Raw genomic sequence first — 21,736 nt, 5'->3', positions numbered from 1 at the left:
AGCAGGGGCGGGAGGAGACACATGCGCGCTGCCTGCCGCCGCCGCCGCCGCCGCCGCCGCTGCCGCCGCAGTCCTCAGCTTGCCAGGGACAGGAAAGCTTCGAGACCGAGCTGCCACTGCCGCCTCCCCTTCTCACCCGCCTCCCCTTCTCACCCGCCCCCCCATTCCGCGTGCCTCCCACACCCTCCTCCCCTTCTTCCAGCATCTCTCGGTGGAGCACTGCAGGGACGCGGCCCGGGCTGCCGTCTCCCCGACCCGGGGGAAAGCTGTGACCCCCCCCCGCAGGAGCGGCAGGGCGGGGTGGGGGGCCCGGGAGAAGATGGCGACGCCGGGAAGCGAACCCCAACCTTTCGTCCCTGCCCTGTCAGTGGCTACTCTGCACCCCCATCATCATCCCCCCCACCACCACCATCAGCACCACGGAGGAGCCGGAGGCAGCGGCGGGGCCGGAGGAGGCGGCGGCGGCGGCGGCGGCGGCGGCGGCGGGGGCTTCAACCTGCCCTTGAACCGGGGGCTGGAGCGCGCGTTGGAGGAAGCGGCCAACTCCGGGGGGTTGAACCTCAGTGCTAGGAAACTGAAGGAATTTCCCAGGACGGCGGCCCCCGCGCACGACCTCTCGGACACGGTGCAGGCAGGTGAGAGAGGGCCGAGGGCGGGCAGTGGGCGTGGGTGGCTGTCTGGCTGGCTGTCGTCCCTTCCCCGACGCGGTGGCCAGTCTGAGATCTGGCCTTGCTGAGGGACCAGCGGCCCGTGCTCTCCCGAGGAAGGGACCCGCGTGGGCGCTGCGGCGCTGGGAGAGCCGGGCTGCTCCGGGCCGCTCGGCCCGCTAGCGTGTGGGAGCGCGTGGGTCTCCGGCTCCCCACCCGCGGCGGCCGTGTGGGGGAAGTGGCCGCCGGGCGGGGACTGCGCGCGCGCCTGGTGCGCGCAGTGGCAGTGGGAGGTTTCAGGCGGCCGTGGCTGTTTTCTGGGCCCCGCGTAGGGGCTGGGAACCCGGCCGCGGTGTCTGCGCCTCCGCTTTGCGTCGAGGCGTCGCCCGTCCTGGCGAGGAAACCCAGACAAAGGTGGCGCGCCCTCCGCCGACCCGAGGGCATCGGCGCGGTGCCGCGGGGCCCCCGCGGCGACATCACTGAGCGCTCCAGCAACTTGGTGCCGACTGCGAGGAGTTGCCGAGGCTTCTCCTTCCTGCGCCTGTGCGAGGAAGGAGCTGCCACCGAATAGCAGCGAAACCGAATCGCCGCCCCTTTGCTGGGGGCGGGGGTCGGCTCCCTGGTTCTTTGCCTCTAGCTAACCGCCCTCGCGATTTGGTTCCTGCCACCGAGGCTACCTAGTTCTCAGTAACCCGAAATTTGCGGGGGCCCTGGAAAGAGACGGCATGGCATATTAAAAAAAAAAGAGAGAGTAATTAAAGTGAGCCGGTTTCCCTCGTGAGCCCGACAAGTTGCAACTCGCGCCAGTGAACATACAGCGTTTTCAAGTTATGTCATGTGTTGACATATTTCTGAGAGGTCTGCTTTCTCTTTGGTAGTTGGAGTTACTGGAGTGGGATCTATAAACAGGAAGGAGGCTGCTGGAATGCGATTCAGGCCTTGGGATCCCTACAGAACTGACTCGGTTCCCGACCATCCGGTTTCAGCTCCTTGGGGGAGGGTTTGTATCTTGGCAAGCGCCCAGTATTTCCCAGAGCAGTGGATGCCCCGTTTTGGAACCACCGCCCAGACCTCGTGGCTGTCATCACATCAAGGGCCGAGTGTCAGACCCCTAGGATCCTGGACGGCTTGACTGTCAGCTCCAAATCTCCCAGTTTCCTCTCCTGCGGGAAGAGGGGTTCGGGGGAGGGGGCAGACAGTTGCCTTTTGGAGCTAGGTTTCTAATGCTCCCTTCCTTTAATTCAATAAACTTTTATTGAGTCCTAACGAATATTTAGACAGAGTTCTGAGTTCACTGGAGGCAAAAAGGGCTCTTAAGGGTCATTAAACTTTGTAATTTGGATTCAGGGATAGTCAGAAATGGGCATAAAGGAGGGAATTTCCAGAGTTGAGCTGTCAACAGCTGGGGAATCTCTTGATAGGACTTCTTAGTTGCATTTTCTCAAGTGGAAGTTATTCCAAGAATTGCCTGAATCATTAACTTAAAAAAAAAAGTCCGTTGTTAAGTTCGACTTCCCTTTTGCTATAGAGTGTACAGTGAGCTGTGGAAGGATTGGATATGACTGCAGAAAATGGAGCTGGCATGACCAATAATAATATGTGTTTGTCGTTCAGGATGGGGGCATTGAGAGTTGTTCCTCTAATTCAGTTATGCTGACGTTTATTTCAAGATGGCTGAACTGCTCTGTTGGCATTTCTTTGAGAAGACCCTCGCTTTTTAAAAAAAATTTATTTGATTAATTAATTTTTTGGCTGCGTTGGGTCTTCGTTGCTGCCTGGGCTTTCTCTAGTTGCGGTGAGCATCGTTGCAGTGCGCGGGCTTCTCATTGTGGTGGCTTCTTTTGTTGCAGAGCACGGGCTCTAGGGCCCGCGGGCTTCAGTAGTTGTGGCTCAGGGGCTTAGTTGCTCCAGGGTGTGTGGGATCTTCCCTGACCAGGGCTCGAACCAATGTCCCCTACATTGGCAGGCGGATTCACAACAACTGTGCCACCAGAGAAGCCCAAGACCTGTGCTTTTTTTTTTTTTTTCTTGCAAATGTAGCCCCCAAGTTTGGGCCCATGTCTCTAGATTTTTTTTCTTCTGGATCTTGGCCTGTTCATTTCTAACTACTTTGTCTGCTCTTCCATATCTTTTTTTTTTTTTCTTGCGTTATGCGGGCCTCTCACTGTCGTGGCCTCTCCCATTTGCGGAGCACAGGCTCCGGACGCGCAGGCTCAGCGGCCATGGCTCACGGGCCCAGCCGCTCCGCGGCATGTGGGATCCTCCCGAAACGGGGCACGAACCCGCGTCTCCTGCATCGGCAGGCGGACTCTCAAGCACTGCGCCACCAGGGAAGCCCAAGACCTGTCCTTTTAAAAGCAGAGACCACCTCTTTCAGTGAAGGCCTTACCATGTGAGGCACGGCAATGCTTAAAAATATTTTGTTCTCTCTTGCTTGCTTGTGGTGAGCTGTGGTTGTGAGTTCTGCAGGTTTTAAAATTATGAGCCCCACTTGCGCGTGTTTGATGCTCAGAAAATTCTAACTAGTTAAAACTTGGAGGTTTAACTTGCCATCAAAAAAGGCAGTGTTAATTATGGGAGGGGGAGTGTCCATGAAGTTTGTAGAAAAGTTAGGAAAACTCTATAAAGATAAAGAGAATTCAATGTAGACAGCTATTTTACATGAAATTTCAGTACCTGAATGTGTTAAAGAGTTGCTTTTGCAAAAACATCTTTGCCTCAGGTCAAAGCTGGGTGTAAACCAAATGTATTCTGCCCTTTGTTCTATTTACCGAGCACTGTTCCTTATTTGGAAGAGCAAAACTCAAAATAAAGCAAGAGTTAAAATTACCTCCATTTGCACAGTGTTGACATTTCCTGCATATAAAGAGTTCTAGTAGAGTGGAGTGTATGAACAGTAACATATACAATAAAGACAGTGGTTTCTCTGGGGTTAAAATTTAGTTTACAGAATATCTCTTAAGATCAGAAGAACATATGAAGATCCTTAAAGACCTAAGATGTAAAGTGGACTTTTTCATAAATTTTGGAAGACAGCGAGTGACACAGAAAGCTTTTTCTCACTGTTCAGTTGTATAATACAGACCATTTGGTTTATGCCTTGTAAAAGTAACTCTTCTGGCAGCCCACCTAAGCAGAACTGCACTCTTGGGCAATGTAGCTTATCTGGACAGGAGTTGTGAAACCCCAGATGCGAACACAGAAACATCGAGCCCCTGGGCTGCTCAGTAGATGTTTAAGCTCTGTCAGTCAAGTGCATACATATTTTTCATAGGAAAAAAGCTCTCAGGCTCTCCCCCTCACTTTGAGCCTATCGATTTACTCATATTTGAGTGAAAATAGTTTGGTTGTGTCAGGGTCTAGTCTTTTTGCAGGTCAGAAGGGGAAAGAAAGGCTGATCCACGCGGGTGTGGTGGAACAGGTGACACTGGCTGAATGGGAGAAACCTGGACAAAAGAGCCACAATGAGCACCGGGTGTGTTCTCTGCACTATCCTGCCCGGTCCTCGGTAGAAGCTATTCAGATCCTCATGTACAGCTGGGGAGAGTTGAGTAATATTTGCTGAAGATCATAGCCCTACTTAAACGGTGAATCAGGGATTGAACTCTGATGGTTTCACTCTAGTGTATATGTCCTTTTTTTTTTCTGCGTTGGGTCTTTGTTGCTGCACATGGGCTTTCTCTAGTTGCGGTGAGCGGGGGCTACTCCTAGCTGCGGGGAGCGGGCTTCTCACTGCGGTGGCTTCTCTTATTGCGGAGCACGGGCTCTAGGCGCGTGGGCTTCAGTAGTTGCAGCACGTGGGCTCAGTAGTTGTGGCTCGTGAGCCCTAGAGCGCAGGCTCAGTAGTTATGGCGCACGGGCTTAGTTGCTCCGCGGCATGTGGGATCTTCCCGGACCAGGGCTTGAACCCATGTTCCCTGCATTGGCAGGAGGTTTCTTAACCCCTACACCACCAGGGAAGCCCCTAGTGTATATGTTCTTGACCATATTCCTGTTAAGCAGGGAAGAGGTGGAGGGGAGCAGAATTTGGGAGGGTATCTGGAGATTCATTCAACCCACATTCATTCTGCAAGTACCCACCAAGCACCGCTAAGTGCCAGGCACTGTTCTAAGCACTAGGGATACAGCAGGGACCAACAGAGAATCCCTGTATCCCTTCTGATGGAGTTTTCATTCTAGCTGGAGGTGGGTGAGGAGATAAATGAAGAAGTAGACTTTGCAGGTTGAGTAGGAAGAGTTATACTTCTAATATCTTTGCTTAGAAGTGTACATCCTGCTTCGTATTAAAGATGACTTATAGCAGCTTGTAACAACAATAGCACAAACGATGACTAGTAATAAATATCAACTGAAGCAGAAAATCTGCCCGATAAAAAGAAGTACAAAGATATGTGCATCAGGAAAGCAAACTTTTCTTTCTAGTGCTGATTTTTTTTTTTTTTTTTGGCTGCGTTTGGTGTTTGTTTCTGCGCACGGGCGTTCTCTAATTGCGACGAGCGGGGGCTACTCTTTGTTGCGGTGCACGGGCTTTTCATTGCGGTGGCTTCTCTTGTGGAGCACGGGCTCTAGGTGCGTGGGCTTCAGTAGTTGTGCCACGTGGGCTCAGTAGTTGTGGCACACAGGCTTAGTTGCTCCGTGGCATGTGGGATCTTCCAGGACCAGGGCTCGAACCCATGTTCCCTACTTTGGCAGGTGGATTCTTAACCACTGAGCCACCAGGGAAGTCCCTAGTGCTGATATTTTAAATAGTGTCATTTTGGGTTAAGGAAGTTCCAGAGGGTGTTTGTATGACAAATAAAGCAGATTGAAAAGAGGAGTAAGAAAAGAAAGCATCTGTCTCAGACTGATTGCAGGAGGTCCTGGAACATAAAAAGGAAGCTCTTGGATTTGATGTGCAGAACAGTTGAAAGTTGGTCTCATTAAGGAGAGGGAGGGCTGTGTCATTGCCAATATGTTTTTGGGGTGGCTTGGAGCAGAAGAGTCTATATGGGAAATGAAGGGCTTCCCCAGCGCGGGGGACGAATACTCATCAAGGTCCTGTATGTGCCAGTGCAGGTGCTGGAGGAGGTGCAAAGTGTAAGACACGACAGGAGCGCCACGACAGGTCCAGGAAGCCACGGGACTCTCAAGGCAGGTCAAGGTGAGATGCCAATAGCGTAGACAGACATTGCAAAATTCAGGAACTAAAAGGCCATTTCATTTAAATGGGTTAGGAAAGACTCATAGCAGAGGTGGGATTTGGGTCAGGTTTTGTAGGATGGCTAGGTTTCGGATGGAAATGCACATGCACATTCTGTGGTGGGAAAGATGGTTTGAACGCGTGGAGTGAGAACCTGACAGCCTAAGACTTGCTGAGAATAAAACAGTAGAGAGGGCATTCAGGCCTGTGCTTCTGGTCACATTCTCCCACCCCACTGTCACCATGTAATGAGGTAACAGAGCACAGGGCTCTTAGGACCCTTTGAGGATGCTGGGGATGGCTGAGGCCTGGGATATGTCAGCCTGTGGGACTAATGCCCAAGTCTGTCTGAGATACCTCTCTCCAGTGTCTACAGAGGCAGAGAATCTTCTCTGAGATTTGTGGGCAGGCTTATCTGCTGAAGCCTGATTTCCTCCGCCCCACTCCTATCCTGTAGCAACCGAATCCTTGGGATATTAGCATCCTTTAGTCATTGGGATGCACCCAGGACTTGGTGATATCTATTTGGTCTCAAAAACCATTCCATTTCGGTCATAAAGATTTTTCATTACAAATGTAATGAAACTTGAAATCACATGTGTTTTCGGAGAACGTGTGTTCTTTTCTAGTTACATCTTGTTTCAAATTGTGCTTCTGCTATTGAACTAAATTTATTAGTCATTGCTGTAATGATTGTTTATTGTGGTAGTCATTATTTAAATGGCTATATTAATGACATATATTCTGAATACTTCATTCATAAACAATGAGTCACATCCTTTTCCTTCCTATTATTATTTTTTGCTTGTTGATCAGTTTCAATGCAGAGGACTTCTAATAGCAAAAGCTGTTAGAACTACTAAGACTCCGTATATATGGTGTCTCTGAACCATATCCAGATGTGCTCTTCCACGTTTCTGTTTGTGGCGGAAACAATCTCCACAAACATACCTCTGTTCTCATTGCTTGCATTATGGGCTACTCTTTATTGAAAAGGCAGAAGCACACTAATCATGTTTCTAGAATAACAGCATACAACCATAGGCAACAAAACCTCTGGTAATTTTTGATCTGTGCCAGTTTATAAGGTCAGCCTAAGGTTTGACCTTCATCATTGAAAGGATTCTACCGGATTGTTTGTCTGTCACTGCGACATCTTATTTGATTTTTGGTGAGCGTATATTATTAGGCAAAAATTCAGCACACCCCACTATTTAAAATTTTTAACTTTGATGGTTGACTAAGTTTTTTTTTTTTTTTTTTGAGTTTTGTTGCAAACTTAAAATTTTCATGCTGTGGTTTAGCAGTTCTTTGGTGTAAGCATTTAAAGGGTAGATACCTTTTGAAATCCATGTTGGTGTTGTTCAGTGCAGAGGTTAATTTCCTTTTGTTCTTGCTGTCCTACTGGTGTGAACAAAGGCTTTTTCTGTCCTTTTACTCAACTTCATCATTACTTATTTAAGCATAAGGTGTTTCCTTCTTTTGTGTGTACTTTTCTATTTTCCCCCTTTTTCGTATCTGTTTGTCTACCTACCTACCTATATCTGTCTACCTATATGTATAGGTATATCTATTTACCTATGTCTATAGGTATACTTATATACTTGTATTTATAGGTATATATCTATATCTATATAAATTTATGTAGCTGTGTGACTTGCTTAACCAAAAAAGAAAGCCCAATTATATTTGCGTATCTGATGCCTTTATTTATGTATAATTTATAGGAAGTCTAGAGGCATCTCTTACTGCTACAGTTCTTTTGTTGCATGAAAGTATTGTTTTTGCGCCAAAATTTTCATTTGCTCTATAAATTTCTGTAGATAGAGATATAGGTATAAAGATGTTTTATCTTTAGCCTGGGCAGCATTTACTTTCTCCTCCTCTCTTCCCAGAGTCATCTCCCCCAGGTGCCGTATTGAGTATGCTTTTTCAGAGACTTGGCAATTTAAATGGCAGAAATGCTATGAACTCTATTTAAGGTCGTTATGGGTTCATCAGTCAGACCACGTGACTTGAACTTTTGTCTGTGCCTCACAAAAACCTGTCTGTGATGCTACTTTCCAGATTTGGTTTAGCTTTTCGGAAAATTAGACTTCTGCCTTAGAAAGACATCGGGGCAAACTGGCCTGGGCTTTGATCTGGTACTGCCACCAAGATCACCATTTGCGAACTCTTTCAGTGACCGTGTCACTTGTTGGAATTAAGGTAATTTGGTATTAATTGCAGTGTTTATTTCAAATATAAAATTACAATCTATCATAAAAGGCTTAAGGATGTAAGACCCAAAACCCAGCTATATTTACATATCTCATGCCTTTGTTTATGTATAATTTATAGGAAGTCTAGAGGCCTCTGTTACCGCTGCTGTTTTTTGTGGCATGGAACTCTTTTTGCCGCAGAATTTTCAGCTGCTGTTATATTTCAGACAAGTTTTTGTGTGTGTCGTGTGAATTGTTTAACGAAAAAAGAAAAAAAAAGCGAGAAAGAAAAGAAAAAATATGGAAAGTCAGGATTCCATGTAAGCCTTAGTTCAGGAAAACTAGGCCTGCCAATAAAGACTCAAGCTTGAAGCATGTCTGTGTTTTCTTCATCTTAATTTCAGAGTTCAGTAGTATTGCTTCCATAAACTGTAGTAAGAAGTCATACATTTGGAAGCCATCTGTTCCCACAGAGTAATTCAAAAATCGAGTAAGACTGTTTACATGAACAGAAAGTTGAGGAACTGTGAGAATGTGGCTTCTCTTGCTTTTACTCCATCAAGGCAGTAGGAGGGAAATGCCTTTATAGTTGGATTTCTGTGTGCTCGTACTTTTTCCCACCCCTATCCTCCTTCACTGGCCATAGAGGAGGAGTATCAGGGGGACACAAAAAATCAGAGGAAAACAGTGTTTGATTTGCATCACAGAAACATTTTATTTTTTTGCTTGATGAGATATTGCTCTGTGTTAATATGATGTTGATACTGAGCCAGCTTAACTTATGGTACCTGGAACTTTTCCAGGATTTTTTTTTTTTTTTAATTTTTGCACTCATCTTCATTTTTTGTTGCTAGTATATAGAAATGATTATATAAATTTATTTTATTTATTTATTTTTGGTTGCATTGGGTCTTCGTTGCTGCATTCGGGCTTTCTCTAGTTGCAGCGAGCGGGGGCTACTCTTCGTTGCGGTGTGTGGGCTTCTCATTGCCGTGGCTTCTCTTGTTGCAGAGCACAGTCTCTAGGCGTGCAGGCTTCAGTAGTTGTGGCGGGCAGGCTCAGTAGTTGTGGCTCGCGGGCTCTAGAGCGCAGGCTCAGTAGCCGTGGCGCACGGGCTTAGTTGTTCCGTGGCATGTGGGATCTTCCCGGACCAGGGCTCGAACCCGTGTCCCCTGCATTGGCAGGTGATTCTTAACCACTGCGCCACCAGGGAAGTCCCTCCAGGATATTTTAAGTCACCAAGGTCAGGCTTTATAATTTTGGAATCTGCCGTGATACTCACTTTCTTCCTTTTGCTGTGTTTCTTCAGTCTCTTTGCTGGAGGGGCCCTAAGACTGTGCGACTTGAAGCAGAGCCGGGATCCCTCTGGCTCAGTGAGCCTTGAGTTTCCCCTTCACTGTTCTCCCCAGATGGGCAGAGAGAGGCCCCATTTTTGTTTTCTTAATCTCTGGCTTCTCCTGTGGCCTTGCTTTTGACAGCTGACCCCTGCAGCGCAGGCCACGGAGTTTTGCTACTCAGTGTATTTCCCTAACGTTCTTTCCTATTTTTTGATGTTGATGCTGTACAGTGCTACGAGTAGCATCAATGCATCTGACCTGGTTCAGTCAGCTTGGCTCTGATTTGACGCACTTTAGCTCTGCAGGCAACAGTGACAGTTTCAAAGATAGCATCACTCGCAGACTGCCTGACTTGGCCTTCCTTTAGATTGCCTCCGTTTTGCTTTTCCAGGTCATTTCCCTCACTTCGCCCTCCTCTCTGCCCTGGAAGAGTCTCCTTAACCATGCTCCTACTTTATCCAGTCCCCAGCCTACTCGAGACACGGGCCTCCCTGCCATCCCTTCCTTGCAGATCTGAGCACTGAATCAGGCATAGCTTTAAGGCACTTTTGCATTATTTCCTTATGGCATTTTTTTTTTTTTGTTAATTATTGCCTTCCTCTTTGGTGCTTTCCCCAGGTTTCAGCTTTTTCCTCCTTCGCTGGCCTGTGAGGTCTGGCTAGGCGGGGGTTTTTCCTTATTTTCGTATGTGCCCTTCATGCCTGTCACAGAAAATGCTAGATTAACATCAGTGCACCGTTCTGTCTCCTCTTTCCTACTCACAGCCCTCTCTTAGTCCCCACACTCTCAATCCATCATCTTGGATCTGCCACTATGCACAGTTTGCTGATCTGCTGCCTCTTTTTTCAGCGCTGACCTTATTTTTTTTCACATGTCATCTTTTTGCTTCTCAGCGTCACCCACTGTATTAGTTGGCTCAGGCCGCATAACAAAATACCACAGACTGGGGGGCTTAAACACCAGACATTTATTTCCTCCCAGTTCTGGAGGCTGAGTCCAAAGTCACGGTATCAGCAGGGCTGGTTTCTCCCGAGGCGTCTCTCCTTTGCTTGTCAACGGCCAGCCTCCCTGTGTGTTCCCATGGCCCTTCCTCTGTGCCTGAGAGTCCCTGGCGTCTCTTTGTGAGTCCAGAATTTCCTCTTCTTATACAGACACCAGTCACACTGAATTAGGGCCCACCCGTAACCTACTCATTTAACCTTAAGTACCACTTGAAAGGCCTAATCTCCAAATAAATCACATTCTGAGGGACTGAGGGATAGGGCTTTTAGGCATGAATTTAGGGGGACATGATTCAGCCCAGCACGCACTCCCTCTGGTGTTGCTGGTAGCTAGCTACTGTTCCTCCCCCAGCCTGGATACAGTGACTTTGTGCTGTGCAAGTCTGCCCTCCCATGAGGCCCAAGCCAGGCCTGTCTTATTCACCACTCCAGCCCCAGGACCCAGCACAACACCATGCTGATCCCACCTGGGTGCGAGGTAGACCCTCAATAAATGTTATTGAGCACATGATGTGCTGTAAAAGGGGAAGGGGCCACATTCATACTTAAAAATGGGTGACTCTGGCTAGTCTGGGCCCCCCTTCTCCCCACCATCTCTCACAAATTTAGAATCTTCTTTTTGGTGGTTGGTGGGTCCCCAGACTTATGCTTTCTCAACAGTAGTAAAAAAGGAAGATAAGGTTGCTTTCTTCAACATTTGCAAGTATTTGATAAGCCAGGTTACATCGGGAGGTAGAGTTATCCTGACTTCTGAAGGGGATGGGTGCAGTTTTACTGTATCAAATAGTGCTTGAAATTAACAAGTAAAGTGAAAGTAAAGTTTTTGAGTACCTATCATGTATAGGAGCTGTGGATGATTAAAAATATTAGAGACGTAGTTCTACAGTACATTGCAGAATTGCATAAGGATTAAAGAAATAATATGTTTGAAAGTACTATACATGTATTCTCATTAACAAGTGTCTTTTCCAGATAAAGCCTTTCAGTCTGTCTTCCATCTTGTGTAGATTAGAGGTTAAACATCAGCTTTCTTGAGCCTCAAAGACCTGGGTCCAAATCTTGGCTTTGTCGATTATAAACTGTGTTACTCTGACCAGATAACTTAAACCCCGAGTATCAGTTTTCTATAAACTGATGTCAGCTATAAAATGGGAACAATAGGTACTTAGCTGAGTTGTAAGAACAGTGATTAAAACAACAATAGATAACATTGTCAAGTGCTCTCTCTGTGCCAGGCATTCCTTCAAGTGCTTTATATGTTAACATATATATTAAATATATGTAATATATCCATTACCTCATTTAATTCTTGCTAAGTGTTCTGTTTTAACTGTAGTAGGAGCTCAGTAATTCCTAACTCTTCCAGCTGTTAGCTAGGTTCCACTCAACCACCTGTATCTGGATGAAATTCATCTGCCTCTGAAATCCCTTTCTTGACCATTGTAGCCTGAAGAGGGAGTTTAGATATCTAGAAACCACCCATTCACATCTCTCCCTCATTTAATAGCTGAGAACACTGAGGTTCAGAGAGCTTAAGCCCCTTGCGCAAGGTCACACAGCAGGGCAGTGGGCAACTCCCAGCAGAGGGCCGTTTCTGTGGAGCCAGGAGGCTACATATGGATGGACAGAAGACCTCCCTCCCTCCATAGACTTCTCAGGTCAGCCCCACCCAGACCAGCCACGAGGAAGGTCCCTAAAAGAAAAAATACTGTGAAACCTTTAATAACATGTGGTCCAAAGCTGGGGAGAACAAGATAGAAAACTAAGAGTGGTTACAGATTAAATGTGTTAGTTCAGGATTTTACTGCATGTGGTTTGGAGGACATGCATGGGCTCCGTGTAAATTGGCTCCCAAGTACTAAAAGGCATGTTGGGAAGTCCCACCCAGACTCACAACCTGGAGGTCCACAGCCGCCTATCATAGCAAGGGTTTTCTTGGACCTTGGAATACATTTTCCTGTGGAAATACAGTAGTAAGTAGTGGTTTGGTTCCCCCGCCAACCCTTTATTTAACCGTAGCAGAGGTGGGCCTTTGTGTCAGTGATGTTTCTTTGGAAAAATGTAAGCTCCGTTCTGACAAGGAATTCTGAATCTGGAGATTGTGGCGTCAGGATGTGAATTTCCTGCCTCTTGGGGATAACTCTCTCCCCAGCGGCCATTCCTACCCGATGTCAGAAAGTTCCCCTCCCTTCTAGGCCCCTTGGTCAGTGGGCCCAGCAGACTGGGTGTCCCTTCGCCCCGGTGTGGGGAGCAAGGGTCGGCGTAAGTTGGGGGTCAGCTCTGGGACTCCGTGAGGCCTCAGGCCTAAGAGGAGCCGGCCCAGGAGATGCCCCCTGAGGGAGATGGGCAGGGATTTAAACACCTCTCTGCCTAACGGTTGTATTTTTTTTCTTGCATGTTATCTCCCCAACTTATTTATTTTAGACTTTGAAGCAAATGACGGAGTCTCCCTGAAATTCAGGTTTGCAATTTGTTAACAGTGAAAATACTCTTCCTCACCCAGGGCTGTTGTAAAAGGAGGTACACAGAGTTCGGGTCTGGCTCAGAGCGAGTGGCCCGCAGATGTCGCTGGCCTTCCTAGATTCCCATGGCGTTATGCCTCACAGTAAAATAATATAACTTCAGGAAAATAGATAACTGCACATTATTAGCCTGTCACTGGCATGGTGGCTAAGAGCACACGTGGTTGGGTCTCAGTCCTGGTTCTACCAGGATGTGGCCAGTACTTAAGCTCCCTGAGCCTGGCCATACAGTCAGGGATAATGATCACAGGATTATTGCGAGGAGGAAATGAATGAATATAGGTGTAAAGTGCTCAGGTCAATGCCTGGTGTTGACGCTTGCCATTATTATTATTTTTTTTTTGCGGTACGCGGGCCTCTCACTGTTGTGGCCTCTCCCGCTGCGGAGCACAGGCTCCGGACGCGCAGGCTCAGGGGCCATGACTCACGGGCCCAGCCGCTCCGCGGCATGTGGGATCCTCCCGGACCGGGGCACGAACCCGTGTCCCCTGCATCGGCAGGCGGACTCTCAACCACTGCGCCACCAGGGAAGCCCCCATTATTATTATTATTGTGGCCGAGCTGCGTGCGGGATCTTACCTCCCTGACCACGGATTGAACCAGCGCCCCCTGCAGTGGAAGCTTGGAGTCCTAACCACTGGACCGCCAGGGAAGCCCCGCCATTATTATTATTATAGTCCATTATCTTTAGAAAAGAGAGTCAATCTTCTAAGGCACAAAAAGACTAAATTCCTAGAAATATTGTGACATTAATAAAATAATCTTGATATCCAGAAAGCTTCACTATACATGCTTTAAGTATGTGTAAGCATTATATTCTTTTGACAGTCTCTGGGAGGTGATGGAGTAGGTGCTATTTATTCTTCCAGCTCTAAACATTCAGGGCTTATGTGTAAGGAAACCCAGACTAGATGGTGAAATCATTTTCCTTGGGTTATGTTACTAGTACGTGTTTGAGCCAGGACTGTATCTTCTGAGTTTTTATGTGATTTCCATTCATTCCTCAATATAATAGCCTTCGTCGGTTTGATTTGATGTCATCAAGACAAAGAAATCCTGAGGGGACAGGCTGGTAGAGAAGAGTGCTCCCCAGTGGAGAATGGGGAGCGTATTCTGGGGCTACACTATGTATTCCTGCAAAGGGTGCTGGGACCAAGGCTTGTTTTGGGCCTTGGGATGGAGGGGTAGGAAGGAGTGGGTGGGGCCTCAGAAGAGGGCTTGTAGCACAGCTCTCTGCCCTCTGCAAGGGTCCTGCCATGGATTTAAGAACTCTTCCAGATCAAAATAAACAAATGGATCACCTTTGATGCTCTTGGCAAGAGACAATTTGTGAGTCTTTTTATGTTCCTGGCAACTGCTCCGAAGATGTGTAGCAGATACTTCTAAGGAGTGAGAACATGTCTATGAGGAAGCAGAGTTTAAAGAATAAATACTTGGATTTAAACGTATCATTTCTTTTCTCGCTGTTTTCCTGGCATCAGCATTTGTTTTGAACTTTCATCAGAAGTCATTTCATCAAAAGCCTGGTGATAGGTTTAGTATCACCCTGAAGTTACTGACAAGGGAACCGAAAGGGGGATATGGTCTGGGCCCTTCAGGGTATCTCCTCCTTCAACCCTCATAAAGGTTGACCCCTACCCTTGCAAGGTAGGTAGTGTCCTTGGAGCGGGGAAGGAAACATCCGTTAGGCAACCTGAGTACGTTTGTAGAGCCAGTAAGGCCAGAGCTAAAGTTGGGATCAGAACTCTCCCCAAAATATGCCACCCCAAAATAATATGCCACTTTGGCATATGGATTGTTTTGAACCGGAAGTTACTTAAGAAACAGTCGGTGCAGGGACACTGTGGCCTCCTTTGTCTCCCTGAAAGCAGGAAATAAATCTCCTGTGTGAAAGGTACTCTTCCTGTACCAAAGAGGGGTAGAAGGCATTCTTATCACCATTGATAGGGAATCCAGGACCGAGAAGGCTGTACAAACAAATTTACTTATTCACTCGTTTACCACCCCAAGCTCAAACCCCTTTGTCTTGTCAGTTTTCACAGATTTATTTATTTATTTTGTTCAAAGATACAACAGCTGCCTGCTTTGGTCACGTCTTTCAGTACTGTATATTTTTTGAGCTCCTGTGTATAGGGAATTTGGTTTTTTTTCCTGTTAATTGTTTCATATCAATTTGATTATTAGGCCAGCCAAAGAACCTAAAAGGAAAGGAGGAATTACGTTTTCCTCCTCTATGCCGTGCTCTGTTGTGGCGTTACTGCATATTTAGAGCTGGAAGGACAGATCGGAGGGGGAGATTTTGCAATGAGAATCGAGCCCAGAGCATTCTGATAGGCAGTCCTCGGGGTGACTTCTAGACTGAGGAGTCAGGTTCCAGCCTAATGTTATTTCTCTCATTAATCTGAAAGTGGATGCAGGGGACCAAGGTGCATGCCTGGGGATTTCTAGCCCTAATCCTTACCTATGGCTAGTGGCCAGTTACCAGCTCCATTTCTAAGAACTGTGCTTTCCAGCAAGCAACAGTATTGGTTTTAAAAATCCTCCAACATGTCTATTATGTAAAAATTTAAGTAACACCTTGAGGTTTTTAGTTTTGGTGTAAAATTTTGTTAGACTTTATAATACGTAACTTATTTGAACAGACTATTTAAAATTTACTTTATTTTATTCCCTCCAATGAGAAATGAATGAATAGCCATTGGGTGAGTGACCAAGTAATTTACTTTCTAGACCATTCCCTCTGTAACACAAGTGCTTACATTCTCAAAGTTGTTTTTTTAAGTAATAATCATTGAGTCAATTTCTAATGCATTTTATATTGTAATGAAGATCCTTCAATGCATTAATTAATTGCTTTTAAAATCTTATAAATGAAATAGCACAGCAGCCCATTTTGGCTAAAATGGCAGCACAGTTTATGGCTAAATAACCAACATTTTTTGTGTTTATGCAAATTCATCTAATTCAAAGGAATCTGATTGTGCAATTGAAGGCAAATAGACCTCTCTTTGTGCAGTTCCCTTGGAGGTGAGGATGATAATCTCTGCATGCAATTTAAGGCAATTATGTGTATTTTTCTGTCTTTAGGAAGCCTGGATAAATCAAAGTTAATTTTAGTTGTACCAGTCCTTCCAGTGGCTATAGTTTTGTAATAAACTCTTAACCGTAGTTTGTTCAGATATTTGCATTTAATGCCTTCTTGTGTCCGTGCAGTACTTTAAAGGGTGCCATGCCATAACTTTATGAGTGTTAATGAGCCTAAGTCTGATCTGTTTTATGAAATTCATTCGGCAGCTGTGAAGACTTGCTGTTGCTCCCCCCGCCCCAAAGTCCTTGGAATCGGTATGTTAATGAAGACTTGGTATCTCAATATGAAATTGGCACAGTGGGAGTTCCGAGGTAATGTGCCCTGACAGAGCCCTTAATGTCTGCCTCTTAGGGAGTGAATGACAAAGACAGGATAGGCCAGCTAAGTGCTTTCACAGTCAGGCTGCCTGGGTCTTTGTAAAGTCTGTCTGTGTCTTCAGTGTGTGCACTCTCTGTGTCTCAGTGTCTTAGGAATCTCCTCTTTTCTGTCAGCCAGGCCTCCTTGATTGTGATCTCTTAATACCACATAGTAGATTGGGTTGGATGAGCCCCATCACCTTTTTTTTTTTTTGGCCTCACCACGCCACATGTGGGATCTTAGTTCCCCTACCAGGGACCCAACCGGTGCCCTGTGCAGTGGAAGCGAGGAGTGTTAACCACTGGACCGCCAGGGAAGTCCACTTTTTTTTTTAAATTGAATGAAAGATTCTTTAAATTCTTCAGTGCGTTACAATTTTCAAAAGTTTCACACACGTGATTTCATATACTCCCATAATAACCCTTTTCCCCCTTATCCCTATATTCCCTCCCCCCAACTAGTAACCACTAGTTTGTTCTTTACATCTGCGAGTCTGCTTCTTTTTTGTTTTATTCACTAGTTTGTTGTATTTTTTAGATTCCACATATAAGTGAAATCATATAGTATGTGTCTTTCTCTGACTTATTTCACTTAGCATAATGCCCTCCAAGTCCATCCATGTTCCTGCAAATGGCAAAATTTCATTCTTTTTTATGGCTGAGTAATATTCTATAGTATATATATACCGTATCTTCTTTGTCCATTCATCTGTTGATGGACACGTAGGTTGCTTTCATACCTTGGCAGTTGTAATTAATGCTGCCATGACCCTTGGGAGCTCCATCACCTTTGGATGAAAGACTTCAGCTTTCAAACACATTGCTTTGTATAATTCCATGCAACGCTCTTTCATTTTTCAAGAGAACATTAGGTCACTGTGGACATCACAAGAAGTGCTCTTATAGGATGCCCCTAAATAGTGTCAACCTAAGTCCAGGTTTTCTGGGGACAGTCTGGTTTATACCTTTTGCCCTGTCTGACTACTGAATAATAGCACCTCTTTTTAACACATCCCGATTTGGATGATAAATTACATGGTCACTCTACTCACAGAACATAGACACCATGTTTTAAGATAAACTGAAGTGGAGACAAGGTAAATGACTTGCCCAGGCCCTCTGGCCACTTGAGTGTCAGATCAGGTCTAGGATATGAACAGTTTATCCTGGTCATCTCTGTCAACTGCCCATACTGCTGCCCTTTGAGGGAATGACAATGCTTGGCTGGTTTCTCATTTTAACTTTCACACCAAGAAACCCTCGCAGGAAGGTCTTTGGCATTTGTCTCTAATTTTAGTGGGCAAAATACAGCACTCATTTTAAAATTGTGAAATATAGCATGCATAGAAAGGAGTCTATATAAAACGTAAGCATGGTTTAAATGATGATAGTAAAATAGGCATGGAGACCTAGAGCAGACAGGGAGCTGGGACTGGGGTGGGGAGGTGATTGCCTGGGGCAGGACAAGGGATGACAGAAACAGTCTCTGTCTTGAGTTAGCGGTGAATGCGCAGGTAAGTATGCATTTGTCAGAACGCATCAAACTCTACGTATAAAATGGTTGCATTTTGTTGTATATAAATTATACCTTACTAAAGTAGACTAAAAATGCCCCTATGTACCCATTATTCAACTTGAGAAGTGGAACATTTCCCATACCAATGCATTATCCCTGATTAACAAGCCATTTAAAAGCACAGAATAATTGGGGCCTTATGGCTGATTAGGTGCCTACTACAAGACTGATATTTCTATATTAGTGGACAGATTCTTTGATCTTCATTTTCTTTATTTCAGAACAGCTTGTTAACTGTCTACATAGTCATACTAATCAAATATTCTAACTCTCTTTATGAGCGGCACTTTAGTTTATGGATAGAAAAAACTGAAACTGAGCCAGGCTTCCTGGCATCACTGGGATGGTGCTGGCTAATGAAATCCAGGGCCTAAGAGCATTTGCTGTGCACCTGCTGGGCGCCAGACACCTTGCAGGCCTGATCTCATTCTTCCTTTCAGCCTACACGAGAGGTGTGTACCGTAGATTTCATGGAGTGCAGATGCTGAGGCTCACAGATGCTCAGCAGCTTGCCCAGGATCCCCACGTGGAAAGTGGAGGAGCCGCGGGTGTAACCCCCAGCAGCCTGACTCTAAAGCGTTAGCCTTTCCCACCAAGAGCAGTCATTAGAAAGAACTGCCTTCTGCTGGGGAAAGCAGGGCCTTTTGGCTAGCTCCTTGCTTGTCCCCTGGAGCCTGGGATGGTGTGATGTACCACCTGCAGCCTTCTTGCGTGACAGCCCTGACCAGGCACACTCCCTGCCCCGCCTCCTCCGGGCTCCCTCCTGCCTGCCCAGGCCAGCTGCCTGATCTGATAGGCCTCTGGGATCAGCGCCACCCTGCTTACCCACTGGGTTTCCCCACACCCTCCTCACCAGCCTTCGTGGCTCCAGCTGCCTTTGTCTTTAGCCTCCATATGTTCCAGGTTAAGTGCCTCTACTTTGCCTTTGATCATGCCTTCCCTTTCCTCTCTGCATGTGCCAAAGAAAATAAAACAGAAAACAAAACAATCAGAAACGAAAACTCCAGATCTTTAGTCCCTGTCAGTCACCCCAGAATCTCAACACCTGCCTCTTCTGTGATGTCCCAAACCCTGGCCTCTCTCTCCCGCTTCACTCCCATCTTTTCTGAACTTTAGGCTTTTGGTCTGTAACTGGCAGTTTAATTGATTGAGTTGATCCTTAATTGTTATTTAACTTCATTTCTTTCCTCTCCAATTGATAATAACAACAAGAAGAATGATAATAGCTTTATTTCTTGAAACAGGTATTGTGTTATGTATTTCTCTCAGTTAATTCTGCCAAATAATCTTAGGATGTCAGTACCTGTTTTTTCCCTGTTGGACAGATTAGAAAATCAAGGCTCAGAGAAAACAGCCTAAGGTCCTATAGCTGCTAAACTAGGATTCAAACCTCAGTTGAAACTGGGATTCAAATCCAGTTTGACTTGAGTGATCCCGTCTTACTCTTTACTGACCCCTTGAAGATCTCTTGAAAAGCATGGAAAAGAAAGGAAACTGACACTTATTGTGCCTTTACTACAGCGTGTGGTAGAGGTGTCTTACTGTATTATCTCACAGGATCCTTATTCTAATGCTAAGAATTAGATATCGTGGTCTCCCCAAATATTGAGGCTCAGTGTAAATAATTTCCTCAAGGTTAAAGAACTGATAAGTGAGACATCAAAATCAAAGCAGGTCTTTCCGCCCCTAGAGATGCCCGCTCTGTGCATGAGGAACTCCTACTATATATTCCTTTTTAAATTCTAGGTGAGGCCTAGCACAGTGCTGGGTGTTAGTGAAACTTTTCAATTAGTTACAGGTTGATTGAAAAAAATCAAAGGTTCTTTTTATCCTGTTAGAAGCATTAGAAATAGTTGAGTGGGGAAGCGTAGAGCCCACAAAGAGCGTTAGCTTTAGGGAAGGGACAGGATAAAAACAAAGATGAGGTGGAATAGGTTCTCGAATGCATGGAGGAACCAGAGAATTTTTTTTATCTTGAGAGAATGACTTTATCCCTTCCTGAATTTTGCTCTGGTGGAGCAAGAATGTCTAAAATTAAAAGACAGGAGAGGATGACTTAAGTATTCTGGTTCCAATTTGGAGATGCTGTGCTGTTAGCTTTCTCCAGTCGGCCGACTTCCCTACTTCCAGCTGCCCTTCTCAGGTACAGAAATAAAAGCTAATGGCCTGTTACCCTGGGCCCTTTCATTTTGTGGATTTGGAGACCATTGAAATCCACCCTAGAGCTCACCCTTCAAAGTAATTAACAACTAAAAAAAAAAACAAAAACTAAACCAAATAGGAACTCCTCTACGTTCTAAAAATATGTTAGAATTTTGTTGTTCAAAACACACACACTCTGACTACTCAGTACATCTTGTACATCTTATCATTCTTGTACAAGGAACCTAGTGTGCAGAGAGGACAGGTCTGCATGAGGTGTAGTTCTTGGGTCTTGGAGTGTGTCCTCCACTTTGGTTTTTGTCAGCAGAGTGTTTCTGCCGAGTGTACTGCGTGCCAAGGGAGCAGTTGTCGGTGGTATTCGCAGAGATGTGTGTTAGCACGGAGCCAGAGGGGACTGCAGTGTAGACTCTTGAGTGACGGGCACCAGCTCTGCCTTCCACACGTGGCCCTCTGTGCTCTCAGTAACTAGAGAAATGCTGGCTGTGTGCCCTGGGTTTTCTCAAAGTGTGCTAGGGATGGCATCTCCCAGCGCTGGCTGTGAGCTTCTTAGAATTGTGTCAGTACGTGATGGGTGAGCTCTCCCAGAAAGAAACACCAAGGGCTCACATCACCGTGTCTTTGTCACCGGCTTCCATCTCTTGCTTGCTGAGGTTTAAAATGATTATGGCTGTTTAGGTAATAGGCTTGGAGTCCAACAGATGAAGGTCAAATCCCTGCACCGTCAGTTACTAGTTGGGTGACTTGGAGCACTTCTGAGCTCTGATTTTACATCTGTAAAATGAAAGTAATAAAACTTATCTCCTGGGGTTGCTGTGATGATTAAAATAACAAATTCTAAATACATGGCACTTGGCACGTGTGTGCGTGTGTATGTGTGAGACATTAGTAGTAGCTGTTCTTTGAACTACGGTGGCCCCAAAGGGAGAGCTATTTTTAAATGACTGATGTGCTCACTGCTTCCAGTCCCCATCCAAGCTGGGGACCTGCATCTGTCTCTGTCACTAGTCTGGGAACATATCTCTTGGCTGATACAACTGTCTCCCTGTTCCCTTCTGCCAGCCCTCTGCATCCTCTTTGTACTCCCCCAACCCAGGCAGTGCCTGAGGACTCCCGACTGTACACAGGGTGTCAGTGATACTCAGCCAGTCTGGAGCTTGCTGCTTGTTAATGGGAGGACTTTGACTGTCTCCCCCTGGCTGCCTGGTCAGCTGCAGCTCCAATGAGGCTGTGGTCCCCTGACCAGTTACATTGACCATCTTATTTGAGCCATCTGGGAACTCAATGCAATACTCCTTGAAGCTCCATGACTTTCTTTCTTTTTCTATTTTTATTTATTTATTTGGTTGCCTCGGGTCTTAGTTGCAGCAGGTGGGCTCCTTCGTTGTGGCTCGAGGGTCCTTAGTTGTGGCTCACTTGCTCCTTAGTTGTGGCACACGGGCTCCCTAGTTGCGGCATGTGAACTCTTAGTTGCGACATAGATGTGGGATCTAGTTCTCGGACCAGGGATCGAGCCTGGGCCCGCTGCATTGGAGTCTTAACCACTGCTCGGAGTCTTAACCACTGCGCCACTAAGAAAGTCCCCTCAGCCCTGTGACTTTAATTTGGGGCCCAACTGTGATATGGCATGGCGTCTTAGCTCTTGATAAAGATGAAATGGGAGGGAAAG

General features: G+C 46.0%; 1 protein-coding gene across 3 annotated transcripts in view; it reads left to right on the top strand.

Annotated features, from left to right (window-relative positions):
- Positions 1-310: 310 nt before the first annotated feature.
- The window catches only part of LRCH1 (leucine rich repeats and calponin homology domain containing 1), a 189,915-nt gene continuing 168,489 nt past the window's right edge, over positions 311-21,736 (top strand). For 2 of the 3 annotated variants that reach the window (XM_007466449.1, XM_007466448.1), the window contains exon 1: positions 320-635. In XM_007466449.1, the coding sequence (XP_007466511.1) occupies positions 320-635 (316 nt within the window). Of the gene's footprint in view, positions 636-21,736 lie in introns of all 3 variants that reach the window. The other variant, XM_007466450.1, reaches the window with a different exon arrangement.

Source organism: Lipotes vexillifer, unplaced genomic scaffold (assembly GCF_000442215.2).
Source record: "Lipotes vexillifer unplaced genomic scaffold, Lipotes_vexillifer_v1.1 scaffold384, whole genome shotgun sequence".
In the NCBI taxonomy this organism is placed as follows: domain Eukaryota; kingdom Metazoa; phylum Chordata; class Mammalia; order Artiodactyla; family Lipotidae; genus Lipotes; species Lipotes vexillifer.
The sequence above is the reverse complement of the archived record's forward strand: the minus strand, read 5'-3'. Positions and strand labels throughout refer to the sequence as shown.